The sequence below is a fragment of the Balaenoptera musculus genome, chromosome 1, assembly GCF_009873245.2.
Source record: "Balaenoptera musculus isolate JJ_BM4_2016_0621 chromosome 1, mBalMus1.pri.v3, whole genome shotgun sequence".
In the NCBI taxonomy this organism is placed as follows: domain Eukaryota; kingdom Metazoa; phylum Chordata; class Mammalia; order Artiodactyla; family Balaenopteridae; genus Balaenoptera; species Balaenoptera musculus.
In genome coordinates this window covers 127,335,643-127,348,845 of record NC_045785.1, presented here as the reverse complement: position 1 = coordinate 127,348,845, position 13,203 = coordinate 127,335,643, and the positions used below count along the sequence as shown (strand labels likewise).

Sequence of the window (13,203 nt, the reverse complement as noted above, 5' to 3'; positions counted from 1 at the left end):
GTTCTACAGTGTGGCATAAATTAAAGACCAAACAGAGACGTCAGAGACTTGGCTTGAGAAACCAAAGATTACTCTAAGTGCATGAGTAAGGATAAACAATGCTCAACAGTGGTTGTAGGAGAAGAAAACTAGGAAAGAAAGAACAAAGATTTTCCAAGAGAGTCTTCAAAGCCAACCCCAGTGACTTCACGGAAACAGTTTTTTGGAGTTTTCTGTCAAAGTCTAGTTCAAAATGACTGATGTTTTAGGTGCTTAAGAAGGAAACTTTGGAGTCTTCAGTTGGAGAAGGAGGTGGGGCTGGGGGTACTTCGGAGCCAGCTGTACTAGGAGGACGAGCTTGTCCCAAATCCATATCTGAGGGTATCTCCCCGGTTTCATCACTTTTCTTGGTAAATCTCTCTTCTCTGGGAAGAAAGGCACACTGAATGTCATTTAAAGATGGGATTTTTAAAAAGAACCCCCAGATCCCAGCACCTGAAGAGCATACAGCATTTTGGAGGACATCCTGACTCACCTACCCACGTTTACAGAGCCATCACCTGGCAAAGATAAGATACACTCTATTCACACTTCGTGTGTCAGCTCTTCTCAGAGACAATTTAACCATCTCCACTGGTCCCATGGAACCAATGTAGCTGGGGTCCACCCCTACCAGCCAGCTGTCTGTAGTTTCAGCCCAGGGCAGGCTCTCTCTCTCTCAATGTTTTATTTGCATACCAGCTATTCCCTGGCTAGTTCAGCCTAGGCTCACTTCAGCTCTCCTTTCTGAAGAGAGAAAGTCACCCCCTGCCTAGTCACCCCCTGCCCCCCTGTGCCCACCTCCAGCCTGCCAGGTTCTCCTTCCCTTCTGCTAGAATGCACCAGGCATCTCCATTCTACTCAGGTCTGGGCAAACCCTGCCTTCAAGGGAATAGGATTAGCCAGTCAAGTGATTAGAGATTCAGAATTAACTGTTCGCTGAATGAACACCTACTACTCTGGTCTAGGGACCTGGAAATTAACTAGAAACTAACTACATTCAGATTCTCAACGACAGCTCACTCCTGTTAAGTTTTTCAGCTGAGGAAGCTGAGACAGAAGGCGATTTACCCGGGTCATATGGCCAGTAAAATACAGAACTGGAATCCAAACTCAGATTTCCTAATCACAAATTCACTGCTGCCTCTCCCAGTCAGAGCTGATCCCTAACGTTGCCGCGGGGGTGTGGGGGAATGGGGAGGGGCTAACAGGGAAGGAAGCTAGGAGAGGCCCCAGAACTGTGGGATCTCTTCCTTCCTGAGTGGATGTTAGAACATAGTGACCACAGCACCCTGGAGACAATGCCCACTCCACAGTCTAACCAGTGGTGTCAAACTTGCCATGCAGCCCCATCTGTACAGGTTTAAAACTCCATACCTATGTTAACTAAGAAATTGTACATAATTTTTAAAATCAATTCACTAATATCTTACATCCCAACAAACTCTAAAGTCAAGAAGCACTGTGAACAAACTGGACGGAAGTCCCTATTTCAAATCAATAATTTTTATTTTGGGCCAACTTGTCAGGTTTCATAAAATCATTATTTTTAAGCTCGTACTATACCCGCAGAACTCAGACCAAAAGTGTCAGCTCTGCCAATTGTTGTTTACTCATATCTGCATTATTAGAATGACTTCAACCCAGGTTTCTTGGCAGAAATTCGTTAGGTCACTTTTCTCTGTTGAGGGTTGCGTTCATGAAGACTAAACACAATAACTTATAAGTCCACTTAACCCACACAGACAAACCGCAACATGTTGGCATTTGCTGCGAGTGAGTGAAGCAGTCCAGTGAAGCTGGCCTTCCTCCAGCTTTGCAGCTCCCGTCCTCCCATCTGGAAAGTCTCAGTCTACACACGACCTCCTGACACGCAGGAAAGGTGCAGCATCCAACCAAACATCAATTTCAACAGAGCTCGGTTTTCATATGAATTGGAGTCCTAATGTTTTCTTTATATACCTTTATATATGAGATGTCTTGGGCACCTGACTGGATCTGGGGATCTCAGACCAGAGGGAGCACAGAACATCCCACAGTGGCCATCGTAGGCTTGCCAGATTCAGCAAAGGAAAATACAGGGTGCCCAGTTAAATTTGAATTTCAGATAAACAACTTTTTTTTTTTTACTGTAAGTATATCACAAATATCACACAGACTTACTTAGGCCAAAAAAAACCCCTTTTTGTTGTTCATCTAAAGTTCAAATTTAACTGGGCATCCTGTATTTTATCCACTGAGCCTACAATCAGGGGAAGGTATCAGGCAGTGAGTGGACTTGTTTGAGAACTCCAGCATGCAGCTCAGGCAGCTAACTACGCAAAGGCAGGCAAACCCTCTCCTTCCCGCCAGATAAGCTGTTGAGGCCTCCCCTTTCTAAGGGCATGCTGGCACAGTCCTGGGCACCAGGTGCAGAGTCATGAAGGACAAGAGCAGTCCTTGCAGGGAGCTTACAGCCTAGCTGGGAATGAGGACAAGCTTCGGGGAATCCATGCTGTTCCCAAACTTTGCAAAGTCATGCATGTTTATACTGAGAGGGTACGTCATAGCTTCCAGCTGAGTATCAAAGTGACCCTCACTCCCCAGTCAAGAGCCACTGACCTGAAGTTCATCCCAGCGCCCTTATCATTGCCTACTGAAGGATCACGTGACAAGGGTCTGTTTCCCACGGTGGGTGACAAAGTGTTTTCTCATCTGTAAAATCTGCCTTGCTGCAATGGATGAATACATTTACATAAACCAGCGTCTGGAGGCATTTTAGGGCACTTGGTGAGGATCAGCATTTATGTTCCATCCTAACCCCCACCAGAGACCCCGGAAATACCTCATGGTCATGGTGATTCGGCGCCTGGTCACCTCGGAGGCCAGGTCTCTGTAGGGGAGGTTAATGCTGTTGCCCACGGAGCCTTTCTCTGCCATGGCCTTGCACTCAGAGGGTTTAGATTCACCGCACCTGTGAATCTAAAACAAAAGCACCAGCAAACACGCTTCAGGGGTTGGGACTGGTCTGCCTGGGTCCAACAGGGCACGGTTTGCAGAGGACTTTCGCTGCCATGTTCTCAGTGGGTCCTCCTTACAGCCCGCCCCCCTTCCCCCATTCCCCAGCCCCACCCCTGTCGTGAGGCAGACATTCAAATACCTGCTGGGGGGGAAGAGCAAGGTCCTCCCCACCTTAGATAGAGCAGGTATTATTAACCCAATCTTGTGATATGGAAACCAAGGGCAGCTATGGTTTCCCCCAGGGAACAGCGGAGGAAACGGAGGCCCAGAGAGGTGAACTGTCTCTCCCCAGGTTGCACAGCTGGGCCCTGTCGGTGCTGCTTCCCCGCTAACGAGTGCCACTTCCATGGAGCCCTTCTCTCACAGGGCTGTTTGGCATCACTGACACAGACACAGAGCCGCCCGCTTCCTGGAGCACTTACCTTCTAAAGAACGGGAAAGGGACATAGGATTGACAAGGCTACTTATTCAGATATGCACCTGGCAGAGACACTGGAGGCTTGATATTGAGAAGAAAAATAGCAGCAGTGGGACCTCTTTAGTGTCGGATGTGGGGTGTCCTTTTACAGTATTCTGTCTGGTAACCACAGTAACTCTGCAAGGTAAGTTATTACGATCCCCATTGAGCCAATGGGGAAACTGAGCAGCAGAGAAATTAGGTAGCTTCCCCAGGGGGCATAGAGCTGGAATCTCAGCCTACGTCTGTCTGGCTTCAAAGACTCCAGTACAGAGTCAAGAGACCCTCCAGTTCTGCCTCGGTGCCAAGCCATTTCCAAAGGAGTAAGGGATGAGTCTTCATTCCTGGACACCTGGTCACACTCACGAGGTGACATAGCCGTTCTCAGAACATGAGTTGCAATGGCCTGAGCTCACCAGCCTGGTCTGCTGGCTGGAAAGGTTTGTTCTTAGGAGGAAGCCCAACTGACTCACCTTTTGATTCCAGATCAGCTCAGGATGTGACCCTTTCCACACCTCAGCTCATGGTCTTTAAAGAAATGCCCTTATTCTGTGCAGTCTCTGTTCCCACACGTCAAGTTACTCCACCGTCTCAGAGAAGGAAAAGTCCAAAACCACCACTACTGCCGCCAACTGCCTCCCAGACTTTTTTAATCCTCCTGTAGTCAATCTCTCTCAAGAGCTTGAGTTAATGGATTGATTTGTGCCCTTCAAAGGTAGCAGCTGGGACTTCCCTAGTGGCACAGTGGTTAAGACTCCGAGCTCCCAAGGCAGGCGGCCTGGGTTTGATCCCTGGTCAGGGAACTAGATCCCACATGCATGCCGCAACTAAGAGTTCACATGCTGGCGCTAAGGAGCCCGCAAGCTGCAACTAAGTAGTCCACCTGTTGCAACTAAGACCCAGTGCAACTAAATAAATAAATAAGGTAGCAGCTGACACAGATTTTCCCTGCAGAACTGACCTTGATGAGAAATCCCCAGAGATGTTGCAAGGGGGGAGATGGGTCTTGAGCGCAAAGCAGGGGAAGAGCCTTTGGCAACATGAGCAACGAGGAAGCACAGAAAGAGGCTGGAAATCCTAACCTGTTACTACTGACTACATTTAAAAAGCTAATTCATGTACAGCCCTCTTCCCAGCACCGACATAATAATTGATCCCACTCCTTCCTAATGACTCAGCACTTCTGCTGAGGTGGCAGGTGCTTTGACTTTGAAATAAAAGGTATTGATTGATTTCATGACTCTCACTTTTGAGCTGCATGATCTTGGGCAAGTAATTTAACTTCTATAAGCCTCAGTTTTCCTACCTGTAAAAGAGGAGTAATACTCATAGCAGCACTATTCACAATAGCCAAGACATGAAAACAACCTAAATGTCCATCGACAGAGGAATGGATAAAGAAGATGTGGTGTATATACACACACACACACACACAATGGAATACTACTCAGCCATAGAAAAGAATGAAATAATGCCATTTGCAGCAACATGGATGGACTCAGAGATTATCATACTAAGTCAGTCAGAACGAAAAAGACAAATACCATATGATATCACTTACATGTGGAATCTAAAATATGACACAAATGAACCTATCTATGAAACAGAAACAGACTCACAGACATAGAGAACAGACTTGTGGTTGCCAGTGAAGGGCGAGTTGGGGAGGGATGGAGTGGGAGTTTGGGATTAGCAGATGCAAACCATTATATATAGAATGGATAAAAAATAAGGTCCAACTGTATAGCACAGGGAACTATATTCAATATCCTGTGATAAACCATAATGGAAAAGAATTTTTAAAGAATGTATATATATATATATATATATATATAATTGAATCACTTTGCTGTAAAGCAGAAATTAACACAACATTGTAAATCAACTATACTTCAATTACAAAAAGAAGTAATACTCTCTACAAGGGCAGTTGTGAGGATTGAGAAAATATTTGCAAAAATCCCTAATTTAACCTTTTTTGGGCTTTTAAAATGTTTAAATTCATGTTTATACACACACACACACACACACACACACATATATATATACATTTAGCCCAGGATGAATATGAATATGTGTGTATACTGCCCTTGATGTAATACCATGAATGTAAGCCTTTTCCTCACAAACACAATTATATACTTTTTGAAAGTAGGAGCCCTATATTTTAAAAATTTATTTATTTAATTTATTTATTTTTGGCTGCGTCGGGTCTTCATTGCTGTGCGCAGACTTTCTCTAGTTGTGGTGAGCGGGGGCTACTCTTTGTTGTGGTGCACGGGCTTCTCATTGGGGTGGCTTCTCTTGTTGCAGAGCACGGGCTCTAGGCATGCAGGCTCAGTAGTTGTGGCTCGCAGGTTCTAGAGCGCAGGCTCAGTAGCTGTGGCACACGGGCTTAGTTGTTCCGCGTCATGTGGAACTTCCCGGACCAGGGCTTGAACCTGTGTCCCCTGCATTGGCAGGCAGATTCTTAACCACTGCGCCACCAGGGAAGCCCAGGAGCCCTATGTTTTTCCCTCCCTCCTAACTCAGGCTTGGCACAGTGTTGAGTTCCTAGTGGGAACCCAACAATTACTTAAATTGAATCGGAAACTGCAATAGCATTGTGTTCCCATCTGTTTCCTTTAGCCATGTGATTACCAAAGTCTAACATAATCAAATTTCTCTATGGTGTTTGAATATGTCAGAAACAATTATTGGTTTGTTTTGTGTTTGTTTGTTGTTGTTTTGGCCCAGTGACTTTGGAGAACAAAGTCTGAGCTCTTAAGTAGGAACCCTTGGGAAGTTTGCTGTCGTCAGATATATCTGAATGATTAACAGCAATACAAACCTGGACAAACCCCTACCTCCTATGCTAGCCATCCTTTATGATATTCCATACAAATCTAAAACATGTTTCTGAACCCTGACGTCCAAACATGAAGTTGACACTCCAGATGTGTAAGAAGAAGCCCTGGTAATAGAGCAGTTTGGCGGTAAGAGAGTCTGTATTTCTCTCCATTAACTATAATGAAATCACATTAGAAGTTAGCTGCTACTTGTGAGATAACATGTGTTAAAGCTGGAGTTCATGAGGGGCAGGACCAGAATAAAGACGCAGACGTAGAGAATGGACTTGAGGACACGGGGAGGGGGCAGGGTAAGCTGGGACTACGTGAGAGAGTAGCATTGACATACATACGCTACCAAATGTAAAACAGATAGCTAGTGGGAAGCTGAGAGAGTAGCATTGACATACATACGCTACCAAATGTAAAACAGATAGCTAGTGGGAAGCAGCCACGTAGCACAGGGAGATGAGCTCAGTGCTTTGTGTCGACCTAGAGGGGTGGGATAGGGAGGATGGGAGGGAGACGCAAGAGGGAGGGGATATGGGGATATATGTATACATATAGCTGATTCACTTTGTTACACAGCAGAAACTAACACAACATTGTAAAATAATTATACTCCAATAAAGATGTTAAAAAAAAAAGCTGGGCTTCAAAACATGGTCTACCTGACACCAAAGTTCACATATTTAATGACTGCAGTTTTCCACTCACAAAATAGAATAAAATGAAAACATGTATTCTCTAAAAAACAATAGAAAACTATACAACTACCATTATTACTAATTTTACAATAGGGGCACTGAAACGTCTCTCTTAGGCTCTCTCAGTTATGTGGAACAAAGACCAAGGGATAGGGATTGTTGGGAGGATATGCAGGCAAAAGAGGCACAGGAATCCTCCTGGAAGAACAGGATGGGTCACCCTGCTGTGCCTCCCAGAAAGACTTGAACTGGGAAAGCCAAAGTGGAGACACCTCTAGGGACTATATTATCTTGCCATCCCTACAGCTACAAAAATTTATGGCTCTAGCACCCTACCCTGAACGGGATTCAGTTATTCTCAATCTCTGCAAGATGTATAAGCCGGGTATAATTTTTATAGGCATAGATGCCTAGCTAACAAGATAATTAGCACTAACACAGGTGTGTGGGTCCCTCAAGTCTACTCTCAGCTCCTTTGACCCCCTCTCTAGTCTGCATTTGCTTGGCTGAGTGCCAACCTAAGTTACATTCACCTCTCTACCTCTTGACGCCTGTACCCATGCAGCTATATATGGCTAAAGAACAACACACACTTTGATGACTACTCACTTGAAATTCATGACTGCAAACTTCAACTGGGTACTTATCTCAGGCCTAGAAACCTTCTCATCTCTTCCCTAAACCTCCAACACTTCTTCCTAATTCTCATTTTCAGCTGAGGAAAACAGAAGCAATCAAGAGAACTTCCAAAAGTACCCACCCCCCACCCATCTACCCACCTTCCAGCTTTTGTGCCATATTCTTTGCCTCTCTTCCCGTTACTATAGATGAACTATGAGCACTCTTTTCAGAGACCAGCGCTTGCACTCGGACACCTGACCCCATCCTCTCTCATCCACATCAGGTCTTCACTCCAGTAACCCTCTCCTCTTGAATATCAAATGTCCCCTCTCTACTGGATCTTTCCCATCAGTGTACAAACATTATTTCTCCCATCTTAAAACTCTGTCTTGAATCCAGTTTTCCCCACCACAAAACAGATCAACAAAAATTTCTTGAAGAAGAGTTGTTTGTATTCATTGTCTTCAATTGCTTTCCTTCCATCCTCTATCAAATCCACGCCAGCACTGATTTACCAAAACATTGCTCTTTTCACTCAGCCATCAGTAGCGTTTGAAACGGTAGATCACTCCCTCCTCCTTGAAACATTTCCTCATTGGCTTCCAGGACACCACACTTCTCCTGCCCCAACCTCACTGGTTACTCTTTCTTAGTTCCCTTTGCTTGTTTCTTTTCATCTTCCTAAACTCTTAACATTAGAGCACCAAGGCTCGGTCCTTGAATCTCTCCTCTACTCTCATTTCTCTGTTGATCTCATTGAGTCACATCATTAAATTCCATCTCTAGGATGATGACATCCTGTCTGTCTCTCCAGATCTCTCTCCTGAACTACAGACTGATACATCACCTGTCCACTTGACATCTCCATTTTACTATAAACACTTAACTCAAAACGCCTAAGACTGAACTCTTGATCAACTCCTTCAAACCCGCTCTACCTGCTGTCTTCCCCATTTCTATTAATGGCAACCCCATCCGTTCAGCTGCTTGAGCCTCAGATCTAGAAGTCATCTTTGTCTTATCTCTCTCTCTCTCTCAAACTCACATTCAGTCCATCAGCAGATGGATTTTGAGCTCAACTTTTCAAGTTATATCCAGAATCCAGCCACTTCTCACCACCCTCACTGTTACCCGCCCTTGTCCGCAACTCTTCATTATCCTTGGCATGAATAATTGCAAAAGCCTCCTAACTGGCCTGCCTGTTTTCATCCTTGTCCCTCCTTCAACATACAGCCAGAGCAATCCTTTTAAAATACGTCATGTTTCTCCTCTGCTCCAAACTCTCCAAATGGCTTTCCATTTTGACTCAGAGTAAAAGCCAAAAACCCTTGCAATGGCCTTCAGAGCTTATTACAATTTGCCCCCTTCCCTCACTCCCAATTTCTCTGACCTCAACAATTATTACTCTCCCTCTTTCTCTCTGGCTTCCTCATGTTCCTGAACACCCAGGGACACTCCCTCTTCAAGCCAGGCTTTGCACTTGCTGCTGCCTCTGCCTGGAACACGCGGCCCCAAATATCTACATACCTTGTTTCCTCTGTTCCTTCAAGTCTTTGTTCAATTTTGCCTGCACAGTGATGCCTTCCTTGTGTACTCCATTTAAAATATAGAAAAAGACACAGGTTTTTGCCTGCTATACTCCCTGCTGTATCTCAACACCTGAAACAACATCCAGCGCATCGTAGCTGAGGCCGTGGCACGTCATCCAGATTCTCTTTCTGGCCGAGGCACTCGTTTCCCCAGCTGCTAGGAGTGTTGGTGGCTGATGGCTTTCAGCTGAGCCCCTCTCCAGGCATTGCTTTCAGCTGAAGACAGTTGCCTCAGCCCCTCCCCTAGAGACAAATGATAGCCCTCATCCAATGACTGACCAGTGTAGGGGTGTGAATGTCCAGACCCATCCTACCTCGGGAGCTGCCTATAGAATCAACCGAGGCCTTTGTTGTAACTATTGATACATCGCAGTTCAGCTTCTCTCTCCCATGGATACTGATGCAGAGGGCACTCCCCCAAAGAGCTTCCTGCACATAAATCTACATTTCAGTGTGTTTCCCAGGAAACTCAGTCTAGCACAGCGGATGCCAGCAGTGGTGTAAGGAAGCCGACTCTAAAAAGAGATTTTGGCTGTGGATTACCAGGCAAAGAGAACCTTATCACTGATGGTATGTGGAGCATTAGCAGGCCCTGGCAAGCTGTAATGGCCAGTGGTTAAAATTTTCATTGATGTGCAAGAGGGAGGGAATATGGGGATATAGGTATCCATATAGCTGATTCATCTGTTATACAGCAGAAACTAACAACATTGTAAAGCAATTATATTCCAAAAATTTTTTTTTCATTGATGGTGAATTGGGATGGGATTGTGTTGGAAGAGGATGAGCTGGAAGGTTTAATATCTCAAGCTTTTGAGAGGTTCTGGGGAAGAACCAATTATAAGGACAATGCCTCTTTCTGAGAAAGATGATGAAAGATTGGGGTCATTAATCAGCAGTTGAAGGTGAAGTGAGAAAGTCAGAGGCCTCTTTGGCAACAGCTTAGTTTCTGCAGCCAAAGGACAGAAGACGTTGAGGATAAGGCTGAGGACGTAATTATAAAAGTAACATTCCAGAGGAGGCTGACTTCTCAGTTCCAGCAAGGCTGGGAAAAAACAGGATCCTGAGACTTGGGATGAAGAAAATGCTCAGAGGGCTTCCCTGATGGCGCAGTGGTTAAGAATCTGTCTGCCAATGCAGAGGACACGGCTTCGAGCCCTGGTCTGGGAAGATCCCACATGCCGCGGAGCAACTAAGCCCGTGCACCACAACTACTGAGCCCGCATGCCACAACTACCGAAGCCCGAGCACCTAGAACCCGTGCTCTGTAACAAGAGAAGCCACTGCAATGAGAAGTCCGCACACCGTAACAAAGAGTAGCCCGCACTCGCCGCAACTAGAGAAAGCCTGCACGCAGCAACGAAGACCCAATGCAGCCAAAAATAAGTAAATAAATAAATAAGTAAGTAAATTTATAAGAAAATCCTCAGGGCCTGCCGAGATGGTTTAGTCCTCCCTATTGGAGACTAGCACTCCTCTTGATTAAAGATGCTGCAGAGGCCTCTGTGTTGTAGGGTAACACACACACCATTCAGGATCTCCCTTCTGGCTGCCAGACCAATATCTAGAGTCAAGTCACCGCGTAGCCTGCCAGGAAACTGCTGAGGGACCAAAGGGACTATGGGAAGAGACAGCTGCAGCACTCGGCTAATCTGTACCAGCTGGGCCTGGTATTAACCTACATCTGAGACCGGATCCTGCGAATGCCGGCTCAAGGCGGGTTTAGGAGAGCCCTGTCCTGCGATCCATGTTTTTAACTCCCCAGCAAGGACCCTGGGAGACAGTGCTCACCTGCTGCTATGATGGCTCTTGGAAGCTGGCAGTAAGAGATGGCCCGTGTCAGATGAAGTACAAATTCCAGGATGGATGGTGGAAGGTAACACAAGGCTCAGAGAAATGGGCATTCTAGACTGGATATACTGTGCAAAGGCAGAAAACCCAGTTGAGTATGAACATGGCAGACACTCCCTTTACCAAAGGAGCAAAGAATGTACCGCACAAAAGGGCTCCAGTGTCATTAGGAAGCCCAGGGGGCGGCTGTCCTCTGTAGGCAAGGGCTGACAGTGGGAGATGCTATGACTTGGAATTGGCCTCACCTGTAGCAGCAAGCATAACGGATACTAAAATAAGACAGGTCAGGTGGTTAAGGGTCAGGAACAGGTGGATAATATTACCACAACCAGCAGCAAAACCAGAGCGGCAGCTGGGTGGTTTGGACCCCACAGAACTATAGAAGTGGTTCATAGAACACAGCCTTCCCAGGAATGGTGAAGAGTCAGCAAGTATTGCTCAGTTTCTATGATCAAATCAGTGGTGGATGATGGGGCCGAGGGCAGCCACCTTAATAACTCACTCACTAAAAGAGAAATCAGGAATTTCCCCATTGGTCCACTGGTTAAGACTCCATCTTCCCAATGCAGGGCGCACGGGTTCGATCCCTGATCGTGCATGCCGCACAGCGTGGCCAAAAAAGAAATTAATTAATTTTTAAAAAATAAATAAAAGAGAAATCAAGTTCTAGGAGGAGGTCCTTGCAATACCCTGGCGAGATTCCTCATGGGGATCTAGGGCCATTTACCCAAGTAACCATACACTGGAAATTACCTACACATTTCGAAGATTTTTGGATACAGGATTCAAGTTGACGTTGATACTCAAAGTGTCAACATGGTCCTTCTGCTAGAGTTGGGAACACATGGAGGCCAGGGATAGAGTCCTGGCCCAGGTTTGACTCACAGTGAGTCCACTGGGTCCAGGACCTACCCAGTGGTCCTTTCCACATGCCTTTTATGATTGGAACAGACGTACTTGGAAGTCGGCAGTCCTCTCCCATTGTGCCTGGGCCTGAGGTAGGAGCTATTGTTGTGGGAAATACGAAGTTGCTAAATGAAAGTCTCTGAAACTGCCTCCTCCCAGTCAATATAGTAAATCAAATATCTTGTGCCCGGTGGTTATTGCCCTGATTGGTATCACCCTTAGAAAACTAAAGGGTGCAGAGATACTGGCTCCTATAATATCCCCATTTAATTCACTCCTCTGGCCTCTACAATAAACCAGACTGAAGATTACTGCAAACTCAACCCAGCTGTAGCCCTAATTGTAGCTGCTGAGTCAAGTAATACATTTGTTAGAGCAGGTTGATGTGGGTCTACCCCATCAGTGAAGTTTTTAGGGATCCAGAGATCTGGGGTCATGCCGTTCCATCACCTCCAAATTAAAGGACAAAATATTGCACCTTACACCTCTCACAAAAGCACAACTTTTGGATTCTGAGGCAGCATATTCCATACTTGGGAGTACTGAGTGACATGAAAGTCTGCCAAATTTGAGCAGGTTCTAGAGCAGGAAAGGCCCCTGCAGACACATACAGTGAGGCAAGTGTACTCACTTGCCACTTGGTTGATAACTGACTAGAAGACCCCATGGTATTAAAGGTATTGATGACTGGAAAAAGATCGGTGTGGCAAGATATAGTAGGAAAATTACAATGCAAGACCATCTGCAGTGGAGTTTTATGTATACAAGTTTCCTGGGAGAAACAGAACACCTGACCTCAGGACGTGAAGTGACCAAATGGCCAGGACTGTTCATCTTGAGCAGCTCTGTTAGGCCCTCAAGGTCATAAGTTGAGCAGGCCCAGCAGCAATCTATCATAAGCTATATATATAGAACTGGGCATAAGTAGGGCTCATGCTACAAGCAGGTGGCCCAGAGCCCCATATCTTTCATTAATATTGCACAGCACCTCTCCCTCAGATCATCCCTACGTTTGCATGAAGTGTCCCTTATGGTCAGCCTAGAAAGAAGGGGAAAACTCAAGTTTGGTCCCGTCAACGTAATATGTGGATGCAAGCCAAAACTGGATGGCTGCTGTGCTGTACCTCTTGTTAGACGTGGCCCTGAATGATAGGGACAAGGGAAAATTGTCCCAGTAGAATTTTGGGCAATTCATCTGGCCATTTACTCTGTGTGGAAAGAGAAGG

General features: G+C 45.7%; 1 protein-coding gene across 1 annotated transcript; it reads right to left on the bottom strand.

The window, feature by feature from the left end:
* Window positions 1–244: 244 nt before the first annotated feature.
* On the bottom strand, window positions 245–3,980 carry MYOCOS (myocilin opposite strand). The gene is made up of 3 exons (XM_036873830.1): window positions 3,949–3,980; window positions 2,843–2,979; window positions 245–404 (listed from the first exon to the last, which is right to left on the bottom strand). Exons 2-3 carry the CDS (start codon window positions 2,935–2,937, stop codon window positions 245–247), a joined length of 255 nt encoding a protein of 84 aa, XP_036729725.1. The 5' UTR covers window positions 2,938–2,979; window positions 3,949–3,980.
* Window positions 3,981–13,203: the final 9,223 nt, after the last annotated feature.